General features: G+C 33.8%; 1 protein-coding gene across 1 annotated transcript; it reads right to left on the bottom strand.

Moving 5' to 3' along the window:
* Positions 1-4,433: 4,433 nt before the first annotated feature.
* LOC141485396 (uncharacterized) lies at positions 4,434-15,925 on the bottom strand. Its single transcript, XM_074181966.1, has 3 exons — positions 15,788-15,925; positions 5,494-5,616; positions 4,434-5,191 (listed from the first exon to the last, which is right to left on the bottom strand). Exons 1-3 carry the CDS (start codon positions 15,923-15,925, stop codon positions 4,748-4,750), a joined length of 705 nt encoding a protein of 234 aa, XP_074038067.1. The 3' UTR covers positions 4,434-4,747.
* Positions 15,926-23,108: the final 7,183 nt, after the last annotated feature.

Raw genomic sequence — 23,108 nt, forward strand, 5'->3', positions numbered from 1 at the left:
TGACATTAAAAATGTATGGAATCCATACATTTTTTTAACATTCATCATCGATGAATGTTAATAAATAACACCCGGCAACATTTTAATTTGTCATACTGGTAACTGATGTGGAGATAAACGGCAGACGTTTTCAACAATTCATAAGATATCATGTCATTACTGATCAATTAAATTAATTTTTTTCGGGAATCCGCAACACAAATTAAAAAAAAAAACGCTCAAAGTAAATTCACTACATTTTCAAAAGGTGTATCTCAACGAATTCTTTCCAATTTGTGGAAATAAGGGTAAATGCCGCTACCGGGTTGAAGTTGAAGTGATGTAAAAGTGATGGAAAAAGTATACAGGTTCGAGGATTTCTCATTTTCACAAACAAAGTCGTTAACTCTACTGTTCTGTTTGCGACGGGCCACCCTGTATATCTCAAACCTAACAAGGATCCTGGAAAAGCACGGTGGATTTCAATTTACACTCAAGATCCTAATCTGGTTGCGGTGAGACGGTTGAGGCAAAATTTCAAGTAAGATTCAAATTGAAAATTCGATTAAAACTCATTTCAATACACTTGTGAAGGTATTGAAATTATAAATATTTTCACGATGAGAACTCTCCAAGTGGAAAATATTATAAGATTACTGCTTTCATTTCAATCGGAATATCAGGGAGGTATCACTGGAATGTAATAACGCGAATTTCTGTGAATCTCAAATTGCGTATTTTTTCATGTTTTATAATTTGCCTCTCAGCAAAAAAAAGGTACTGAAGAATATGAAGTTTAAAAAAGCGCCCCTCAATTAGGTAATATCAATGATGTTGGAGCTTAAAAAACTCGTTTTAATTTTTTTCATCTTCCTGAGATTCAACTAGGAAATTTCCATTTCAGTCTCGAAAGGTTTAACCATGGTTAAACCTCTGAAGAAGCTAGCCACTCGCGCCAGCGAAACGTCAGGAAGAAATTCCAAAAATTCACGGCTTTCAAACTCGAAAAACTGAAAATCTCAGCCGCGAAAGTCTAAGCCATTTTGTCTATTCTAACCTAGCCTTATCTAACTTAATCTAATCAAGTTCATATTGAATTCACATTATTCCGAGTTTCAGTTAAAATTACAAATCGATTCGATAAGTGGTTAAACATATCTTTAGAAAAATACAACTCACAATTGCGAATACATAGACAATAACTTAGATGAATACTTTTCCTAAGGTACATATCAATTTCTAAAAACTGAAGTAAAAACTGAATCGAAAAAAAATATTACGTAGTATAAAATTCAGGTTAAAATATAAGGAAACCATTTGTTTGAAGGTGGTTGACAATGTTTCGTGATGTATTTCATCATTTTGGACTTCCATTGTCTAATATAATATAAATTGATTGAAATTCCTGAAAAAATAAAAATATTAACCGAAAATAACAATTTTATTAAAACAAAAAATTGAAATTACAAGGAAATAACATACAAGCTACAACCAGAAAATAAAAAATTTAAATATTAATAAAAGCTGAAAATTAAAAAATATTATCAACAAAAATGAAAAGTAAAAATGAAAATTAAAAGATTCCAAACCAAGTTACGTCACGACGTTTCGATTGCTAGTATCCACAATCGTCTTCGGGTGATAACTGTTATCACCCGCTTGTATGTTAGCTTGTATGGTATTTCCTTGTAATTTCAGTTTTTTGTTTTAATAAAATTGTTATTTTATATTATATTAGACAATGGAAGTCCGAACTGATGAAATATAAGGAAACCAAGTCAGCTTCTATTTGAAGCAGTTTATCTCGAAAACAGAGTTCGATATAGAAGTAGAATTTTCTAAACAAAGTTAATCTAAAATTGGATATAGAGCTCAAAAATGTGGAAATATACAGGGTGTTCCATTTGAAAAAGTTGACTTCCACTGCATTTTTTTAAGACCCCATATGAAGCAAATAAAAATATGACTAGAAGTGAGGATTCTCATGGTACCATTTCACTTCATTTCAAATTTGATTGTCTTAGTATCAGAGAGTTCAAGATTATCAGCGTTTATAAAAGTACATGTTTGGTAAAAAAAATCGAAATTAATACAATAGGTATAGGGAAATAGTGACTGAAGTTGTTAACAAAGTGATGAGAAATCATAATGATATTATATACAGGGTGTTGTATTTGAAAAATTAAAGTAGCCGCTATTTTATAGTAGAAGCGTCAAAGCCACAGCATTTAAAATATATTAGGCGTGTAGATCATATTAACTTATGCATACTGTAAAATTTTCTGTTATCTGGTTTGCCAGAAACGATTAATTAACGCTCATCGTGAAAAGCCCTGTATGTCCAATAGATGTTCTGAGTTTGAACTCCCGAACATTATTGTTGAAAATTCTGTGAGCATATCAACATTGCCTTTCACTTACGATTTTCCAGTTCATCAAGTTTAGAATTTCAAATAGTCGTTATCGTACATCATTATATTTGAAATTCCCTATAATTTTCTCATATCCATAATCATATTTTTTGTATTCCTTCACATATTTTGATCTGGGAAGCCATAGCTTCATTAAAATAGTCGAAACATGAAGAGAAAAACATAATTTTTGAAAAATTACTTCTGATTTTGTCAAATAATAAAATCAACTCCTACCTCTGACTGATTTTACCTGTATCAGGTACTTGCTGGTTTGTGGACTTCCTTTGCCTGCTACCTCTATCGGATGGATGAGTCTGATTCTGGAATCAGGGACTCGCCCGCAATAACGTTTTGTGAGGTAATCCTTTCGGCTTAGGTATGGGCATTATTCATTTCACTTTCACTTTGGTCAAGTCTGCACTGCACGATTGCTGGTATACGTATATTTCCAGACTATCCGATAGAATATGCATAATAATAATAATAATAATAAGATACCTTTATTCATCATATTCAATGGTTTACAAATGCATGTTTAACAAGAAACACCAAGCAGAAAAGTAACATCCCTTGTACCAAGACTCTCACCAAACAGTTGTTGAACTACAGCAGGGATGAACTACGATGTCTAACAGGTCTTCTTACAGGTCACTGTCATTCGAATTATCATATGCAGAGACTCGGACTATCGAAAGATAGTGTGTGTCCCCTCTGTTTGAATAATAATGAGACAGCGGAGCACATACTTTGTGTCTGCATCGCTAGAGACTGAATCACCATACAAACTAATGGGCTTCGTTGAGAAGCTGGGTTTATTTGATCGAGTGTGAATAGGTGTGAGCCACAATAAACCCTTGTGGGTTTATGTCAACATTTCGAGTATTTTTGGGTACTCAATTTCATTTTTAACACAAAATTTGTTGCAAAATCCAACAAAATGTGGGTTTATGTCAACATTTCGAGTATTTTTGGGTACTCAATTTCATTTTTAACACAAAATTTGTTGCAGAATCCAACATTAATGCTCATCATCAACGAACTGAACATGCTAAACAGCTGAAATTGTCAACATACGTTTAAAACGAGTGTTCTAACAAAAGAAAATAGAAATCTCTATTAGAATGTATGTAACATCCGAAATTTAAAAATTCACCTCATTTTTTGAACATGCCTCGTTCGTATGAGAAAATTTATTTCAAACCTCCACAGTAGGTTCTACATAACTTTTTTTTAATACGATTTTATCAGCTTCACCTGTATGTATGTATGTATGTTTGTTCGTTTGTTTGCTTGCTTGTAACTCTCAAGCTCGGGATCTGTATTTGACAGAATTATCGACATTATTGTTTGCTCTTTTCGAGGGCAGATGGCGCTGTACGTAACTTTCTTGATATATTGACATTATTGCTTGATCTACTCGCGGGAAGATGGCGCTGTACGTAACATGTACTTTTTCATTTGAAAAAAGTAATTTTTTTATTAACACGCGTGCCTGCTGCCTTATTTGTAACCCTCGTTTGCGCGCCTGCTGCCTTGGGCTTGGTAGCTGATTTTCAAGCTCCCTTTCCAAAATCAGAAAATATCAATGGTCATTTTTCTAAACAATATACAATTCAGGATTGATCCCAAAGTTTAGAATAAATAAATATAGTGTTAAAAGACTAAAAAAATACGCTTTTAAAGAACATCTTACTGAAAAGTTAGATATATTTTTTTAAATAAGCTCAAAACAATAACGAACGAAAAATACCAGAATTGTGAAAAAAACGTGGACGCTTTGTGTCATATTTTTTGTATGTCAAGGGTCCGCCGCTTTTTTTCACAATAATCCTAATATTTTTCCTTGGCTATTGTTTTAAGCTCATTTGAAAATAGTATATTGTGTAACAAGTGCGTGAAATCGACTTTTTTACACAAGCGTGGAATTTGCGACACGAGCCCTCAGGCGAGTGTCGCAAACAACGCGAGTGTAAAAAAGTCTTCACGCACATGTTGCACACTATACTTTTTCTACGACCATACAGAGAAAATTAAGCACTATTAGTTTAAAGAGCTTTATTGAATTTCAGAATAATTAGTAAGTACCTATATTATAAAATTAACAATTAATTCTTATACTGAGATTATTATTTTTGGTTTTCATTCTGATGTGGAATAATAATGATTATTAATAGTAATATTGGAACCTGTGACCATTCCAAAACTTACACCTGCAGCATTTGATTTTTCTATTAGTGTGTTTCTTGACTTGGAAGTTGAGATGATAGAAGTAGTGGCGATAGGGGCTGAGGAAATTTGATTTTGAGGCGATAAAATTTTATTTGCCACATCAGTTTTCTGAGTAATTGAGTTTTCTATATAATGCTCTGCCACTGCAGAGGATTTCCAACCTCCATGTTTTTTAAGGTAAGCAAATCGCCTCCAGCTTCTACTAATAACGTGGCGGATGACCGCCTAAAACAGTGGCCTGTATATTGTTCAGCATGAGGTAAATTTAGGTATTTTGCGATTACCGAAGGAACTTTACCAATTTTATTTATACCAACGATCTGGCAGGTACATTTTCCACCTTGATAATTAATAAATAATTTTTTTTCTGCGTATTTTTGCGGACGGAGTGCCGTATATTTTCGGTATATTTCAAGATGTTCCGTGATGGTAAATTTTCTTAAGATTTTGGTTTTTGTATCATGGACGTTTACTATGAGTATTGTACCTAAATCTTCAATATCATCTAATTTCAGTTTATACAGTTCATCTCTTCTAAGAGCTCCAGCAAGTCCAAATATTAGTATAACCTGAAAGAAAAAGAAATTACAATATAGAAACTAAAAAATGATTATGGCTGTCAGAAATCGAACCCAGGTCCTTGGGCGCGCGAGGCCGACGCACTACCGCTGAACCATTCGTATTTACAAATGTGTGAAAACGCGATTCTCAACGTCCAATTTAAAATAATTTAGAAGATCATAGTTAGATATCACATTAACATAGTTTTAGATAATATATCTGATTTGGCCAACTATACTTATTAGGATCTACTTTATTTATAGATATTATTTTCTATTTATTCGATACTACCGTGAGACATTAAACTTACCTTGGTCAATAAAAATTTTTCGTCAGGAGCTTCTTGTATAAACTTCAGTATTTGTTCTTTCTCCAAAACTCTGGATTTTTTGGGAACGTATCCCTCACTCTTCCTTTTTAAAAAATCATGTACCTTAGGATAGTTAATATTTATATTTTTTTTTAATGCTGATGGTACTTTTTAGCATTGAGAAATTACTCCAAAGTGTTGCTGCCTTAAAGTTCTTGGATGATTCTGACAAATATGCCAATATTACGTTTTCAGAAAATGAATTGATATTTTTTGTTTTCCTCCATGCCATGAATTTCTCATACGTATTTTCATACACGCTCAATGATTTTTGGGGTAATAAAGTCTTACTAGCCTCATTGGCTGCATCCATAACATCCGGCGGGGTACTTCGTATATCTGAATGATCAGAATCCATTATAATATAATGTTAAAATATTAATAAATAAATCTCAACAATGAGCTCACAACAATAATGATCAAGCTATTTTGACAGTTTATTTATGATTTATTGCTGCTCTTAAACAAAAGATGCACTAAGGCCGCCTATCAGCGAAATATTCATGTATTAGGTCTTATGGACAGACTACAATGTATTTCTTATGAGTATATTTCACGCACTGGTAATAAAAACACTTGAATGTACCATGTTATTCTTATGGGTTTATTTCACGCCCTAGGGCGTAGAAATAATTTCACGCACAAGGGCGTGAAATTACATTTTACGATTCGTGAACGGTGTGTGCGGGAGTAGAAAAAATATTTTTAACTTTTCAGTTCGATGTTCTTCAAAAGCATGTTGTTCAGTTTTTTCAAACTATATTTATTTGACGTTTATTCTGATGGATTTTGTTTTTCGATCAGAATAAATAATATCACTGAAGATATCATCTTCATATTTGCTCGACCTGTAGGAGAACATCCTGAATGCGGCCCTGGAATAAATGGTTTTCTTGATCACCTCCCCCTTCAAATTCGAAGAATAATTCATCCTCCATCTCTATGTGTGACATAAAAATCATCTCCAAAGTAGCGACATGAAACTCCGATATGTGAAAGTAGCGCAGTCCTTGTTCTTTGTTCGATTTTCCTAAACGTATAATGCCTTTTTATGGTTGATTCAGCTATTGAATGTTCATCGAAATGTGAAATATAGTTCGCAACGAGAGGCTTGAAATGGCTCGAGAGAGAACGAAAACATACATATGAAGGAGAAGAAGGAAGCGAGCTTTGTGAAAAGAAATATATTAGGATAAAATTCATCTTTTTCTGTAATGACTATAACGTTAAGGAAGGAAATTTTCTGTATCTGTTTCTGATGAAGTGAGTGTCATCATACTTGAAAAGTATTTTTGACCGTGTGTGGCATGAGGGTTTGCTGGCCAAACTTTGATGCTGTGACTCGATGGATCATTTTTGTGTATGGCTATCCAGCATCCTGAAAGAACGTTTCCTACAAGTGACCGTCGTTGGATATCTTAAGAGTACTTTCCCGATCAATGCAGGTGTTCCCCAGGGATCCCTATTGTATCCAACCTTTTTTTTATTGTATATCAAAGACTCATTAAGAAAAAACAAAGAATCCAACATCAGCTGCGGCTGTAGATGCACATCTTCACCGGCAGCAGGAGGTTGCATATCTTGAGAGGATCCGGAAGTGATTTCGAATCGAGGTCAAACTAACCAGGTTCATTTGCCACAAAAACCCAGACATCGGTTTTCTTCTTCGAAGATAAATTTCTCCGAACCGGATAGATATAAATAATGTGAGGACAGACAATTCCGCTTTCTACTTCGATAAATTTGTTGGGGGTTAAAATTTACACCAATGTGTTTTAGCACAGTCATGTTGCTGGAATTGCACAGGCTGCTTCTCAAAAACTTGGAACACTGTTTCGAACCAAAAAACTGTACACACCTCAGCAACTTTTGATGCTTTATAAACCTCAGATCAGACCTTCTTTAAGGTATTCTATGTTCTATTCCTATGTATGGAGCTCCACCCCTAAGCATACCCTGAAGCGGCTGGATCAACTCCCATCAGATAATAATAATGACTTTATGCACATTACAATGAAAATGATTAAATTTACATCAATATATAAAATAGACATTACAGAAAACGTGAAAAAAGTAGGAAAGCGATAAGTGTAAGTCACTTGTTTCGCAATAAAAATAACAATCTACACATATTTAACAATCTACATATTTTTTTTTACACATTTCAAATAGAATATACCTATGACTAGTTTATATCAACTGAACATATATACATTCAGTACTACACAAATATAATATAGACAGTACACTGAACAAAATTACACACAATATAAGAGAAATATTGAATTTAAGACAATGAATTTTGGCTACTCTTGATAAAAATTTTGGGAAAAGGCAATAATACTGTCTTTTTGCAATGGTGTCTTCATTCTATTAAATTTTGAGTAAATTCCCTACCAGCTCTCAACAAGGGCCGTATATAAATGTTTCAGTTCGTTGAAAGGTACATATCTTTTGAGAACCCGAAATTTGTAGAGGACTGTTTGGAATTTTTTTATAATATATCTGATGTGGTAATCCCATTTTAGATGTGTGTCAATATATACGCCTAAGTATTTCGATTGTTTAACAGACTGAATTGTTATTGTATGGTTTTGTGTAGTCAGAATATTGAGGTTGTCATAAGGACAGGCATTAGATGCATTGCATTGGGGCCCAACACTGTGCCCTGGGGAATTCCACATTCAATTTCTAACTCATCACTAGTTTTATCTGCTATTCTAACAACTTGTTTTCTGTTTTGTAGATAACTTTCAAATAATTTCGAACATATACCTCTGACTCCATTATTGTTCAGTGTTTGTAATAGTAATTGGTGGTCAACCGTATCGAAAGCTTTTTTTAGGTCGATTAACAGGCAAAGTGAAGGTTTTCCTTTTTCTAAGGATTTGTAAACCCCATTTTGTAAACAGTGTCCCAAATTTCAATAATGACAACAAAGAACTTGTTGAATTTTATAATAACAACTTATCCCTGAATCTGGACGAAAATAATTTCAAATTTCACCTTGTATCTGGAGAAGACGTTGTATATGTAGTAAATTGCCTGAAAACTAATGCAACTGGAGTAGATGATATTAATATGACAATGATAAATATTTGTTTTCCGAAAATAAAAAATGCTTTACCTCAAGTAACTATTTCTCTCAATGGTATAACTCTAAATATAGTACCGGAGGCAAAAAATCTTGGCTTGATTTTGGATAATAATTTCAGGTTCAAAAAGCAAGTTTCACTATATATCCAGAGAGATTACGCGAACTTAAGATTAATTTACCCTCACCGAGCATACCTAAACAAAAACCAATTCATGCCAGAACCTCATTCTTTCACAGTTCACCTACTGTTCACCTGTATATTTTCCCTGTTTGGATAGTTCAGATTTGTGCAGGATACAAAAAGTCTAAAATTCATGTTTACGCTATATCTATGGCATTCGTAAGTTCCAGCATATTTCTCATAAGCTTTCTCAGTCGCAATGGCTGTCAATGAAGAATCGTTTCTTACTGCAATCTCTAACCTTATTTATGGAGATTCTGTGAAACATGTTCTTCCTTACGAATCAGTAGATAGTTGTCCTGAAAATCTAGAGAAGAAAATTGGATTGGATAATTTAGGAAACACTTGCTACATGAATAGCAGTTTACAAGTGTTGTTCATGACGAAGAATTTCAAGAACGAAGTTTTAATGATGAACGAGAACGGGAATGTTTCCTTCTTATTCATCAAACTCAAACAACTGTTCATGCAGCTGCAGTTTCGTAAGAAGGTATCATCATTCCCTCCAACCGATTTCCTGGAGTCTTTGAAGTCCACTAGATACTCGTTAGGACAACAAGAGGATTGTTCCGAATTCTTGGGGTTCTTGTTGAATAGTCTTCGTGAGCAAAACAATAGCAAAATCAATACTCCTGACCGCTCTGGACTAAATGATTCCGTACAGCCCATCTCGTCTTGTGTTTGTAAATCTTCTGTTGGAAAAATCCTCACTTGTTTACTTTGTGGTAAATGTTCAAGAAGTATTGAAAACTTATGTGAATTTCTGAAACTTCATCTAGCTTTTCCTAATACGACTAATAACCAGTCCGTGCAAAGCTTATTGTTAAATCATCTGAAAATGGAATTTTCAACAGCTGATGATCGACTGTATTGTCAAACATGCGCCAAACTAACTGACTTATAAGGAAACAAGTATAGCTGAGGCTCCAGTCAATCTAATAATAACACTGATGATTTTCAAACAAGACTCAACCTCTAACGGAAGCAAGAAACTCTTTGGAATGTTCGAAATAGATGAACATTTGAACCTAGCAGACCACTATTATAATATTTATGCAGTCATTGTTCACTGTGATTCTGGCGTTGAATTTGGTCATTATTACGCCTTGGTCAAAGAAGAAACGGACTGGTTTAAGTTTGACGGTAGTCAAACTCAAGCCTCTGGAGCCTCTGGAGACACGTAACATTTTGTTTTATAAGAGAGAGGACATTGCTAGTTCAAGATCTTCAAATGATGTTGTGCTGCAGGTTTTTCCGGGTTTTCCCGCAGCTGAAAAAGCAAATGCGCCACTGGAATCAATGAAGTCGCCCCAGAGCGCCAATTAATTTTTATTGTTGTTTTTATTTTATTTTTATCGTTGTTTTAATAAAACTTTAGGTCAAAAGGAAGTATTATGTAGATATAGCTAAGAATATTCTTCCACAGCTGCTACCACTTTCAATATATATTATGGATATAAAATACCACAATCATGATTGTGATTCAAAAAGAAAATTAAGACGATAATATTCGGTACACATTTGTTTGAAGGCGATTGTCAATGTTTCATTATGAATTTCACTAGTTCGGATTTCCATTGTCTAATATATAAAATGATTTGAAATCCCTGAAACAACTAAAGAAGAAGAACTAAAAATTAATAGCTGAATATAACAATTATATTAAGCAAAAATAACCTGAAATGAAATAATACTGAAATAAAATACGAGTAAAATTAGAACGTTAAGAGATTCAAGCCACGTTAGTTCACGACGTTTCGATTGTTAATATCTACAATCATCTTCGGGTGATGACTTTTTTAGTTTTTCCAGGGATTTAAAATCATTTTCTATTTTTGACAATGGAAGTCCGAACTAGTGAAATTCATTCGGTAAACAGTTATCACAACAACACTCTGTAAGAATCTCAACTCATCTTTCAACAGGTTAGGTTGGGTCAAAAGTTAGTGGGTCTATTTAACCCTCCACTACAACCCGCAAGGGTTCATTGTGGTTCACACCTATTAATACTCGACCAAATAAACCCAGGTTCTCAACGAAGCCAATTAGTTTGTATGGTGAGTGGTCTTTCAGGTTATATGGTAAGAATACGGCTCTGCCAAACTCTGAAAACCTGATTTTGTCCTCAGCGGGGCAGACACAAAGTATGTGCTGTGCTGTCCCATCATTTTTCCAAACAGAGGTGACACACACTGCCTTCCGACAGTCCGAGTCTCTGCCTAGGATGATTCAGATGACAGTAACCTGTGAGAAAGCCTGTTGGACATCGTAGTTCACCACTACTGTAGTTCAACAACTGTTTGATTTCAAGCTGCGAAGGTGAATGAAAGCCTTGGAGTGAGCCAATCTTGGAAGATTCTGCCAGAACATCTTTCAATAACTTTCATTTAATTTTTATTTCGTAACCATATACCAATTTGTGAAATGTACGTAATACTGGTTGAGTGGAAAAGTAGCATAAACCAAACTTAGCCAGAATAAATGAAGACAATTCATTATTATTTTTATTAAGTGGGTTTCCTTGATACATCTGCTATGTATGCACTCTGATCCTGATGCAGTTGTCTGTGATCCAGTAATGGCTCACTTACTTCAAATGAATCTCCAATAATTTTCACGAAATGGACAACTTTTCATTCATCAAAATCATTGCTGATAATATTATCAACCGCAACCCAGTTTCTTTTGACAATCATGTGAAAAACAAATCAGAAAAGTGTATATTCAATCTTCTGTTGTATTTGGACAACCTACATCTCCCTGACAGCTTTGCTCGAAACAGCCTTACCACCTTTTCCATACCGAATCGCGTACAAAAAAAACTGATATAAAGCGATTCCTTCCCCAGAAGTGTCAGCCAGAAAAACAATAAATTCCGCAGTGACAAATTCGGTATTTCCAGCCTTTCACATGGAAAAACGTCCTCTGATTTTGCGGACGCGAGAAAGTTTACTTTCTGGATTCCTCCGGCTGAATAAACCTGAATAAAACAGGCGGAAAAATAGGTAAGTGGTAATGGAGGTGCTACGTTTGGCATTCACGAAAAGTCGTAAGGGTTGCAAAGAGCAATATAAATAAGTTATTCCCCTAGGAGACACGGTCTCCAGGGGCGTTTCGAAGCATAAAGGTGATGTAAATGATGATATACAAAATAATTGTCATTACTTGAAGTACAGATTCATTTACTGCGAGTCGCTCTTTGAAAAGTAGACTTCGTTATTTCTTAGCTTGTACTAATTTCGACTCCAGATTGTTGTTGCTTGTAAAGAGATGACAGCTAATTAGAAAATAAAATCCAATCAGAAATCAATCATGATTCCACTGTGGAGGAAAAATGTAACCTATTGACAAACTAAAGAAAATTGAATATAATGGATAATGTAAAAAACAAAGGTATGTTGAAAAATATTGTTATAACTGGTTCAAAGTATCTTCGATTTTGGTAAAACCATAAAAACAATCGGTTTATAAAATGGGTGTAGCGTGATGTATGATGTATGAGATCAGTATATAAAAATCCATTCAGGGTTACCATCATATTTAGTTACTCTAGACTCAATACATCAAAGTTTCCACTTACTTTGACTTGAAGCTTTACGTGTTAGGAATCACACGTTGAAAGGTAAGACCTCGTTAGTCTTTAGCTCGCGCAAGTTTCGACTTTTAAGAGTTGTTGTTTGTAGGGGGCGACAGCTGGATAACCGAAGAACAGATTTTAACAGTTTTTTCAAACAGAGTAATGTTTACATAAGACTTGATGTTCTTTACCACTCAGATTTGGCTTCAAAATAGAGCCATATATTCCAAATTAAACAAAAATATGGAGACAAAATCTGTTTTAGAAGAGAAACGATTTAGTGAAGTGAGGTGAACTTTATTGACTATCGAGAAATCTCAAAGTATGACGTTTAAAACACACGTTGATAAGTCAGAAAAGGTTAGTACAAAACTTTCAGGTATCATTTTAGATGACACCCTCTCATGGTCAGATCATATTGAGCTGCAAAAAACTTTCCAGCCAGTCATTTCTCCTGAGACAATTGAAAAAATGTCTGAGCGGCCATGTTCTCAAAATGGCATACCATTCCTTGTTTCAGTCCCACTTGAGCTATGGCATACTATTGTGGGAAACTCTACTCAGTTAGAACGAGTTTTTCGCCTCCAAAAGAGGGCAATGAGAATTTTAGATGGTGCTCTCTTTAGAGAAACGTGCAGACCACTGTTTAAAAAATATAGAATATTGACCCTACCTTGTTTTTTTATTTATGAATCAGTCATCGAGATTCACAAAACGATAAATGAATATATGACACACTCTGATGTGCATAATTATCCAACGCGAAATGCAAATCAGTTAAATCCTCCTCGTTACAGACTTACTGTTTCATCTCGCAACTCTCTGGGCTTGAGTCTTTACAACAAACTCCATACTGATATCGAAAATTCCAATCTTCATCATTTCAAACGTGAAGTGAAAAATATCTCATTAGAGCATAGTTTCTGTAAGTGAGAGAATATTTGGAAGCACCAGTTCTTACGTCTTATCAACACAATTATTCTTTGTTTGTTAGTAAATTACGTTAGGCTTTTTCGTACTTTTACTACATTCAACTTGATCGAAAATAGTCATTTTGTAAATTTTAAATTTTATACATTGAATTATTTATGTATACATATTAGTATATACCTACACTTTTTGTATGACCTGCTACGAATGTAATGTAACGTAGTCAAATAAACTTACTTACTTACGTAATGAATAAATTACACGAGTAGCGGTAGACAGTAACGAGTACACAAAGAAATGTAAATATGAAAAAAATTATATAAATATATGTAAAATAATGTGAAACCTTGAATGTGTAGTACATATGCAAGATTACAAAAAAAATCGTAACAGATTTCGAAATTATAATAAAATTTCAGTACCGCCACTGTTATCTTCAATCTTTTCCCCGAGTTTTATCAAACGGACCGTTACAAATAACCCATGTCTCACGTATTGAGTGAAGAAGATTTATACTAGTGCGAATCTTTGTATCTTTTTGTACTGGATGGTGTGCAATATTGATCTCCATTTTTTAGACTTCAAAAAAAGGTTTTCAATTAATCTGAATCTTTCGTTATATACAGTGGGTGTGTGTCAATCGAGCTACCATTAAGAGTTCGAGGGGAAGGGGTAAAGTTATCAAAAAATGTCCCCAACACAAAATTAAATAAAAAAAAAAGATTTTGAATTATCAGGGTTTATATTCCGCTGAAAAGTAATCAGACACTGGAAAATTCAATGTTTTTGAACATCCTTTTACTCATTTACTTGAGAAGAAGTCTACCTACATATTGAAATTTTCCTTTTCAGCTAAATTTCAAATCATAATTCTTTTATACAGTGTGGTCCACTGAGTGTGCATCAAATGGGAAACTTTTTTATTATCGATTTCTCAGAAAATTTCATTCCTGACAAAAGTTGGTGCATGTTCCAGAACTATACCAAGTGTACCTGAAATGGCTTTATGACAAACACATAGGACAGACACAAACAAACATACAGGATACACCAAAAAATATAAAGTTAGTTCAAGAGTGAAGTACTCTTATTTCAAAAAATATAAAAATATGTTGGAAAAAAAAGTTGCTTAGAATTGAAAGTTATGTTCAGATACAAAGTCATGGCCTGCTTTTCGATTTTTTTTCTTTTGGAAAATTTTGAATTACCCCCGTATGATACATATTTTTATTATTTTGATTTAATATGTATTTGAAGTAGCCACAATCAAATCAGTTTGGAGCATTTTTTATCAAATTAAAGTGTATTTGTGAAATTTACTTGGATTTGTATTTTTTAGGTGACCGTCAACTTCATGTTTGTTGCAACGGTATTTAACAGAACTCTAGAATAAAACAAATACTCTTTTTAACGAGGCAAATACTTTACTAAGTATAATGTTTGTATGAATAAACTGTCAAAATCTATCGCGGATAGCCATGAACAAAAAAGAACCAATAAGCGATAGTACAGAAAAATACAGTAGGTAACTTAACAACTCAACAGGTGCTAACAATAAAAATTATCGAAGCGTCTCTGTATGTCCTCCTTCTCTTTCGATGCATCTAATTGTTCGCTCACAAAATTCGTTTAATGTAGATCGCAACACAGTAGCGGGAATATTTCTGCAACGAACTCGTATTGAAGTTTCAAGCTCATCAACATTATTGTTTCAAGTATCTCTATAAGAAATATTCTAGAGATGTAAGGTCTGGAGAACGAGGAGGCCATCGAGGATCGGTATTTCGTCCCAACCATTCATTACGAAATGTCCTATTCAGCCATTGAGAAATATTTGTAGTAGAATGGGCAGGACATCCGTCATGTTGGAACCATAACTTTTGCCGTTCTTCTAATACCATATCATCCAAAAACTCTCCTATTTCAGTTTCCAAAAAGTTCAAGTACCTGAAATTCTCACGAAAAAAAAACGGACCTAGTAATTTATCAATCAATATACCACACCAAACGTTTGTTTGGTGTGGTATATTGTTGTTGTCAATAATAAAATTTGGGTTGACATCTGCAATTTTGTGATGATAGAACCCCATTTGTTGTAAAAGTAGATTCATCTGCGAACAGAGTACATCGATGAAAATCTCGCTGTTCTTCTATTCCACTCTGAATCCACATGGAAAAATCATATCTCAAATCATAGTCTCTTTCTTGAAATGTACAAATGAATGTAGGTTTGTAAGCATGGTACTTATGTTTCTTGAGAATATGCTTCACAGAGGTTTTTTATGCCGGTATGATCACTAATTTATTGGGTGGACCTTCTAGGATTTTCTACTACTGCTTGAAGTACGTCAAGCTGGTTTTCTTCTGTGCATACAGGTTTCGTACGCTCCGTGTTATGTTTATATTCTAGTGAGCCGGTCTGTTTGAAATTCTTTAAAATTCTACTTACACTTGAATAGCAAATTTGTTTGTATGGATGCCTCTCGTTGAAAATATTTGCAGCTTCGCGCATTGTTTTATAACCATCACCACAGATTATAACTAATTCTGCCTTTTCAGTTAACGTTAATAATATTGGGCAAGGCATTTTTAATTAAGGACATATATGAAAACGTTTTACAGGCAAGTTTTAAGAAGCCACACTATCAAACTACAGTATTGTTTTAGGGCGTATGTGTTTTTTGTTCATGACTATCCGCGATAGATTTTGGATTGTTTTTTAATATCTGTTCTGGTTGAGGCATTCTTGTCAGAATAAAAGTAATTTTATACTTTCATTGAGAGTTTATGCATACGAACATTTAGTTAGTAAAGTATTTGCCTCGTTAAAAAGAGTATTTGTTTTATTCTAGAGTACTGTTAAATATCGTTGAGACAAACGTGAAGTTAACGGTCACCTAAAAAATACAAATCCAATTGAATTTTACAAATACACTTTAATTTGATAAAAAATACTCCAAACTAATTTGATTGTGGTTACTTCAAATACATATTGAATCAAAATAGTAGAAATATGTATTATACGGGGGTAATTTAAAATTTTCAAAAAAAAAACTAATCGAATAGCAGGCTATGACTTTTGATTGATTCTAAGCAACTCTTTCTTTCAACATATTTCTATATTTTTTGAAATAAGGGTACTTTACTCTTGAACGAACTTTATATTTTTTGGCTTATCCTGTATGGTGTTTGTCATGAAGCCGTTTCAGGTACACTTGGTATAGTTTTAGAACATGCACCAACTTTTGTCAGGAATAAAGTTTCCTGAAAAATCGATGATAAAAAAGTTTCCCCTTTGTTGCACACTTAGTGGACCACACTGTACATTACGTTGTTTGGTATTCGTTGGTAATGATATCTGATTCAATTCCATTATGAACGCTGCGCTCACAAACTACATGAAAAAATGATTTCCGTGTGATTTATTCTTCATAATCGGAAGTTTTTTTTTGAGTGGATTTGATTTGCATGTGAAAAAAAATTGTTCGAAATGTATACATTTTGTGAGCACTCTTAGAGAAAAGTAAATGTACTTTTCTCTGGAAATTTTTGACTCCTTATATACTTATTGAAAATTAAAATAGCAAAAAGGCCTTTTCATAATGGATAACTTCCCCTAAAAATGTCCCTTTGTGATGATGCAGACTTCTTTTTTCCGATGACTGAAGTTTTGAATTGGTTGAAAGATCTGAATGAATATTCAAAACTTCTTTGACATCTGTCGAAGAAGTAAAGAAATAAGCTATCAAAAAAGGAATAACTGCGAATATATTCGAATTTTTATCCATTTTTGAAGACGGAGGCAGATTTTGGCCTCCGAAACGTAAAAGATAAGTATTTTTTCTTAATAATTTTTTTGATAGGCAAAATTGTTAAATACGACGAGTTACTGATAAATAGAAGATTTTTCTTTGTGAAAAATACTTTGATTTTTATGCAGTAACTTATCGGGGTAAACTAAAAAGTTTGCCCTTCTATACTTGTATAAAGTTCTCCATTCTAATTTTTATATTTTTCAGATTGTGGAAGGTAACAAATACCCAAAAAAAAAGGTCGATAAAAAACTGAATGAATAGTTTTTCGCAGTTGACAGGAACTTGAAAAGTAGCGTTTTCACATTGAATTGCTGGAAGTCCACCTAGAGATTAATAATATTTTGTGAAAGAAATTTTATATTAGTACTCATTCAATTTAATTTTGAATGTTCGGCGTACAAACTGAATGTGGAAAAGTGATTCACATTCAATTCACTGCTCATTATTGAAAGATTGTGATTCAGATGGATTTTTTTTACATCTTTGTGGTGAGTTCCTATTGACATATTCAATTGTTTTTGTCTCTCCTTTGAACGTTCTCTGATTTTGGTATATTGTATTTCATTATAAGTTAAAAGCGAGAAAGATTTCTTCTCACATAATAACACGTACATAAAATGTCCCTGAATCAGTTCATAACTCAACTTGAAAAGATAAATTGAACATTGATTCATCTCCTGGCATTATGTGTCTGAAAAACCCTCGCAAAAACTGGAATCGTCTGAAGCTTGCTCGTCTGCAGATTTCTAAAGATTTCTCGATTCAATAATAAATTTCCATTGAATTTCTCTCCTCCATCATCTTTGCTCTAAAAAATTCACTGATTATTTTTCTCAATTCATACACTTCGCGCATAACGAAGGTTCGTTATAAAAATTTAATAAAAGCTTGTTATCGAAGGTTTTGTTAGTGTGCTGTGCTGCCACCGCGCTGCGCAACTGGATCTCGATATTAAAATGTATGTTAATTTTTATGCTACATTTGCTCTAGTAAATTTAGGAAATATGATGAAAAAACATTGTCGTCTGGTATATTCCTGGCGCATCCACCAAATGTTGACTGTATAAATATTTTTTTAAGTACAAAACACAAGCACTACAGGAAAGTCCTTAAGGCGCTGAGAGCGGTGCCTGCGGTTGCTGGAGCGCAGTTCTCCAAACAAAAAAGATCTCTGATATGTACCGCTCATGGTAGAATCAAATGTGCCAAGTCACTTGAACATCTTCCGTGAAAGTATCTATAGAACAGAGACAAATCTCCAACTTTTTGTCGATGTTCCAGACTATCAAGGTTGCAACTGATGTTTGCGTCTCCAATTAGTCGGATGGCTCTTATCTGGATGGAATCTAGAAGCTTCAATGTGTGTCTGAAGGTGTTGGACAATGTGTTTCGTGGTGTATTTCATCAGTTCTGACTTTCATTGTCTAATATAATATAAATTAATTTGAAATCCCTGAAAAAAATGAAAGATTAACCGAAAATAACAATTTTATTGAAACAAAAATCTGAAATTACAAGGAAATAACATACAAGCTTCAACCAGAAAATAAAAAATTGAAATATTGATGAAAGCTGAAAATTAAAAAATATTATTAACAAAAATGGGAATGAAAAAATAAAAATTGAAAAAATCCAAACCAAGTTAGTATCCACAATCGTCTTCGTGTGATAACTGAAAAAACACCAAGTCTATTTTTCGGAAAAAGAGCGATCATCACTAACACCGCATGACAGTAAGCCACCTCACTTGTATGGACTACCCAAAATCCACAAAAAGGATGTTCTGCTCAGACCGATCATTAGCTCCAGAGATTCAGCCACTCAGAACTTGTCCAGGTTTTTACTACCAATAATTAAACCATTGCAAGGTAAAACATCATCTTTTGTGAAAAATTCAAGACATTTCGTTGAACTACTAGAGGAAATCGAAGTCAAAGAGCAGGATCATCTGGTCAGTTTCGACGTGGAAAGCTTCTACACCAACGTTCCTGTCGAAAAAGCACTCCAAATCATACAGAAGAAGCTATACGAAGATGGGGACCTGAAAGATAGAACAACCTTACCGATACAAGTAATCATGGAATTACTGGGATGGTGTGTACGAAACTGCTACTTCCAATTGAAGGACGAATTTTTTACGCAAGATGAGGGACTGCCAATGGGATCGACACTTCCATCGGTTATAGCTAATATATATATATATATATATATATATATATATATATATATATATATATATATATATATATATATATATATATATATATATATATATGGAATGATTTGAAACTCTGGCCATTGAAAAAGCCCACAAGAAGCCCCGAGTCAGGTTGAGATACGTAGACGAAACCTTCATAATATGGAACCATGGGAATGCAGAACTAGACATTTTCCTGAAGCACATGAACAACGTAAGTCCTTCCATCACTTTCACAATGGAGAAGGAAGTCCACAACGAATTGCCTTTCTTAGACGTTTTGGTGAAGAGGACCGACACTAAATGGGAAACATCTGTATATCGAAAACCCACTCACACAGGACAGTATCTGAACCAGAAATCCAACCACCATCAATCGACTAAGACAGGAATCATCAAGACTCTACTAGACCGTGCTTTCGAGCTCTGTAATGCAAAGGAAGGTCTCGAAAAAGAAATAAGCATCATCAAAAATGACCTTCAACGGAATGGTTACTCCAGAGTGATGGTAGAATAGGCTTCAGCTAGAAGACAGCAAGAGCTCCACAAGGAAGAGAAGCCGCAACAGAGTTATCACCCGAAGACGATTGTGGATACTAACAATCGAAACGTCAAGACGTAATTTGGTTTGGAATCTTTCAATTTTCATTTTTGTTAATAATATTTTTTGATTTTCAGCTTTCATTAATATTTCAATTTTTCATTTTCTGGTTGTAGCTTCTATATTAGAAAACAGATGCCTGGGTTTTTGTGGCATTGAATTGAACCTGGTTACTTTCACCCCAATTCGTAAACACTTTTAGATCCTCATTAAGATATGCATATGCAGGATGTAAATCTTCTTTAAAAGAAATGGAACTAGGTGTTCCTCAGGGTTCCATATGGGGGCCGTTGATTTTTCTGTGCTATATAAATGACATGCCACGTCACGTGAGTTCCAACAATATCATTCTATATGCGGATGACACGACAATAGCTACGGAGGCCAACTCTTTCGAAGAACTGGAGGATACACTCCAAATTTTGACTGAAGAATTCACGTACTGGTGTCGTAGGAATTCTTTAATTATCAACTGGGAAAAAACGGTATATATTCAATTTTTCAATAGAGTGACGGCCTATAAGCCACTGAACACCTCTCCCAATATTGAGTTTTCAGAACATACAAAGTTTTTGGGAGTATATCTCGATGAAGACATGAGCTGAAAGACCCACATTGATTATGTTATTAAAAAGTTACTTATATAATGAAACATGTAAAATTCACTTTAGAAAGAATATAATTCTTACACTTCCATCGATATATATTTCAATATTTGATTCTACAAAAAGGATTTGAAGCTTTATATCTTCTATTAATTATCTGCGAGCGCTTTCGACGAAAACAAAAACGGATACACCCAAAAGACAATAGATAAACTAGAAAACAGAATCGAACAAAAAATACAGAACAAGGATCAAGCCACCTCAACAGACAAAACAACACAACGATGAACAGCATTTACGTACGTAGGACACCAAACCAAAAAACTAACAAACTTCTTCAAACCACTGAACATCAACATCACATACAAGCCGAACACGAAGATAACACAAAAAATAAACAACTATGAAAAAGAAGAAGACAAAGACCAAAACGGGATATACAGTATACAATGCTCGGACTGCAACAAATTCTATAGCGGCCAAACCAAGAAAAAACTGATCTAAAGGTACAATGAGCACAAAAAGACATACATGAATCCAACAGTATATAAATCAAACCTTGCAACACACGCCATACAAAACAAACATAATTTCCCCCCACCAGAGAACATAAAACTAATAAAACAAATCAACAAAGGAAACCGCATGGATATTTGGGAAAACTTGAACATCCATAAATTCAACAGTCATAAATCACTTATCACAAGTACAAATCAAAACACAAGATCTCACATTCAATATATTAAACAAAACCATACACATTCCTAGAGAAGATCTAACACGAAGAAGAGTACCTGATGCAGAACAAATACAGGCAAATTTACCTAAAGTACCTGAAATACCTGATTTAAGACGCTCTGACCGTATAAAGAGACAGACAACAGGATTACCAGTTCAGTTTGAGTAGTGCCAGAAGATGACAGCACTACCAACTGTCGAAAGCGCTCGCAGATAATTAATAGAAGATATAAAGCTTTAAATCCTTTTTGTAGAATTCAATATTGAAATACTATATATATATATATATATATATATATATATATATATATATATATATATATATATATATAAATTACTATTATATGTTGAACAAAATATTGACAAATTCAAATTGAATTCAGACATGCACCAGTACCCTACTAGAAACGGTAACCTCCTCAGGATCCCAAAACATACCAGCTCGTTGTAAGAGAAATCTCCAAATTTTACTGGCATTACATTTTATAATTATTGTCTTCCTATCAGCATAAAGGGTGAACAAAATTTCATGAAATTTAAGGCCAAATTGAAATCACACTTAGTAGAGTCATGTTTTTACAATGTTTCAGATTATTGCCCTATACTGAAATGAATAATGTAACACGAAGATTTCACTTATTTATTTGTTTTCACTGTTTCCTGTGTTGTATTTTATGACATATCACATATCATGTGAATGATCTTGTATACTATTTTGTAATTGTTAGCGAGATAATTGGTATTTTCTTCCAAAGCTTAATAATATCACTATCAACGGAATTGCTTTTCAGAAAAATAAACAATAAACCAATTAAAATACAAACGTTTAAACTGAAAGTTGGTAAACCATCCCCGGTCTGCCCTACGCGTATGAAACGGTATTGTTTTGAAGTAACAATTTGATGATTCGTTCTGGTAGAATCTGTGTTTTCTAACTCAATCTTTATGTAGCTGAGCCTCCAAGTAACAAGACCTCAACAAATGATGTCCTTTTCAAGAAAAGTATCTGTCACAAAAAAGTTCTACTTATTTCTCCAGGACTAAACACGAATATATGTAAATTCTGATATATAAAACGAGTTCTAAGGGTTGTGGCGTTAGCGTGTTTTTTATTTACCTGGATGGTTCTGAATGACACTTGAAATGATCCGTTTGATGTTTTTTCGAAGTGGATTTTCTCATCACTTTTTATATCCTTGTTGGATGGAAGTTACAGGCACCTGCCGAAAATAACGATTCGGGAATCGGTCGATTCAGGTGCTTTTTGATGAATGGGGGCTTTGCGGATGGGATAATAAGTAATTCGTTCTTCAGAGTTTGGCCATAATATTTTCAATAAATGTTTTATTATAGAGGGGTTTTCATACAGTTTCAGTAGGAAAATAAAGGAATAAAACAGGTGGGCATACGTATAGAAGTAATATAATTATATCTTATTGATGCTGTTCTGTGTACTATATACTATCATTCATACTGGACAGAAAACGCAATACAGTTTTCGTTTTAAATATCGTTATAGTCTGATCACATTCAGATATCTTCAGATGATGCTTTGGAGGTTTGTTAGTCGTCTCAACATCATCTTTTCAGCTAATATAGAATAACAGAAGTAACAATATCCACTGAAAATTTATTTTCGAAAGTGTGCCCTAAGGGTCGATTATGAGACTGGACCGTTTATATTATTCTGTAATGACATTTTATATATTATACATGCTGACGACATATTTTTCTTGGTTTTCGATGAACATGACAACTTTTTTGAAGAAACACTGTGATAAGTGTTTCGGTATTTTATATTCCTGATGTGGTAC

This window comes from Leptinotarsa decemlineata, unplaced genomic scaffold (assembly GCF_025532065.1).
Source record: "Leptinotarsa decemlineata unplaced genomic scaffold, Ldec_3_MD MMD2_tig00026328_RagTag_RagTag, whole genome shotgun sequence".
NCBI classification, from domain to species: domain Eukaryota; kingdom Metazoa; phylum Arthropoda; class Insecta; order Coleoptera; family Chrysomelidae; genus Leptinotarsa; species Leptinotarsa decemlineata.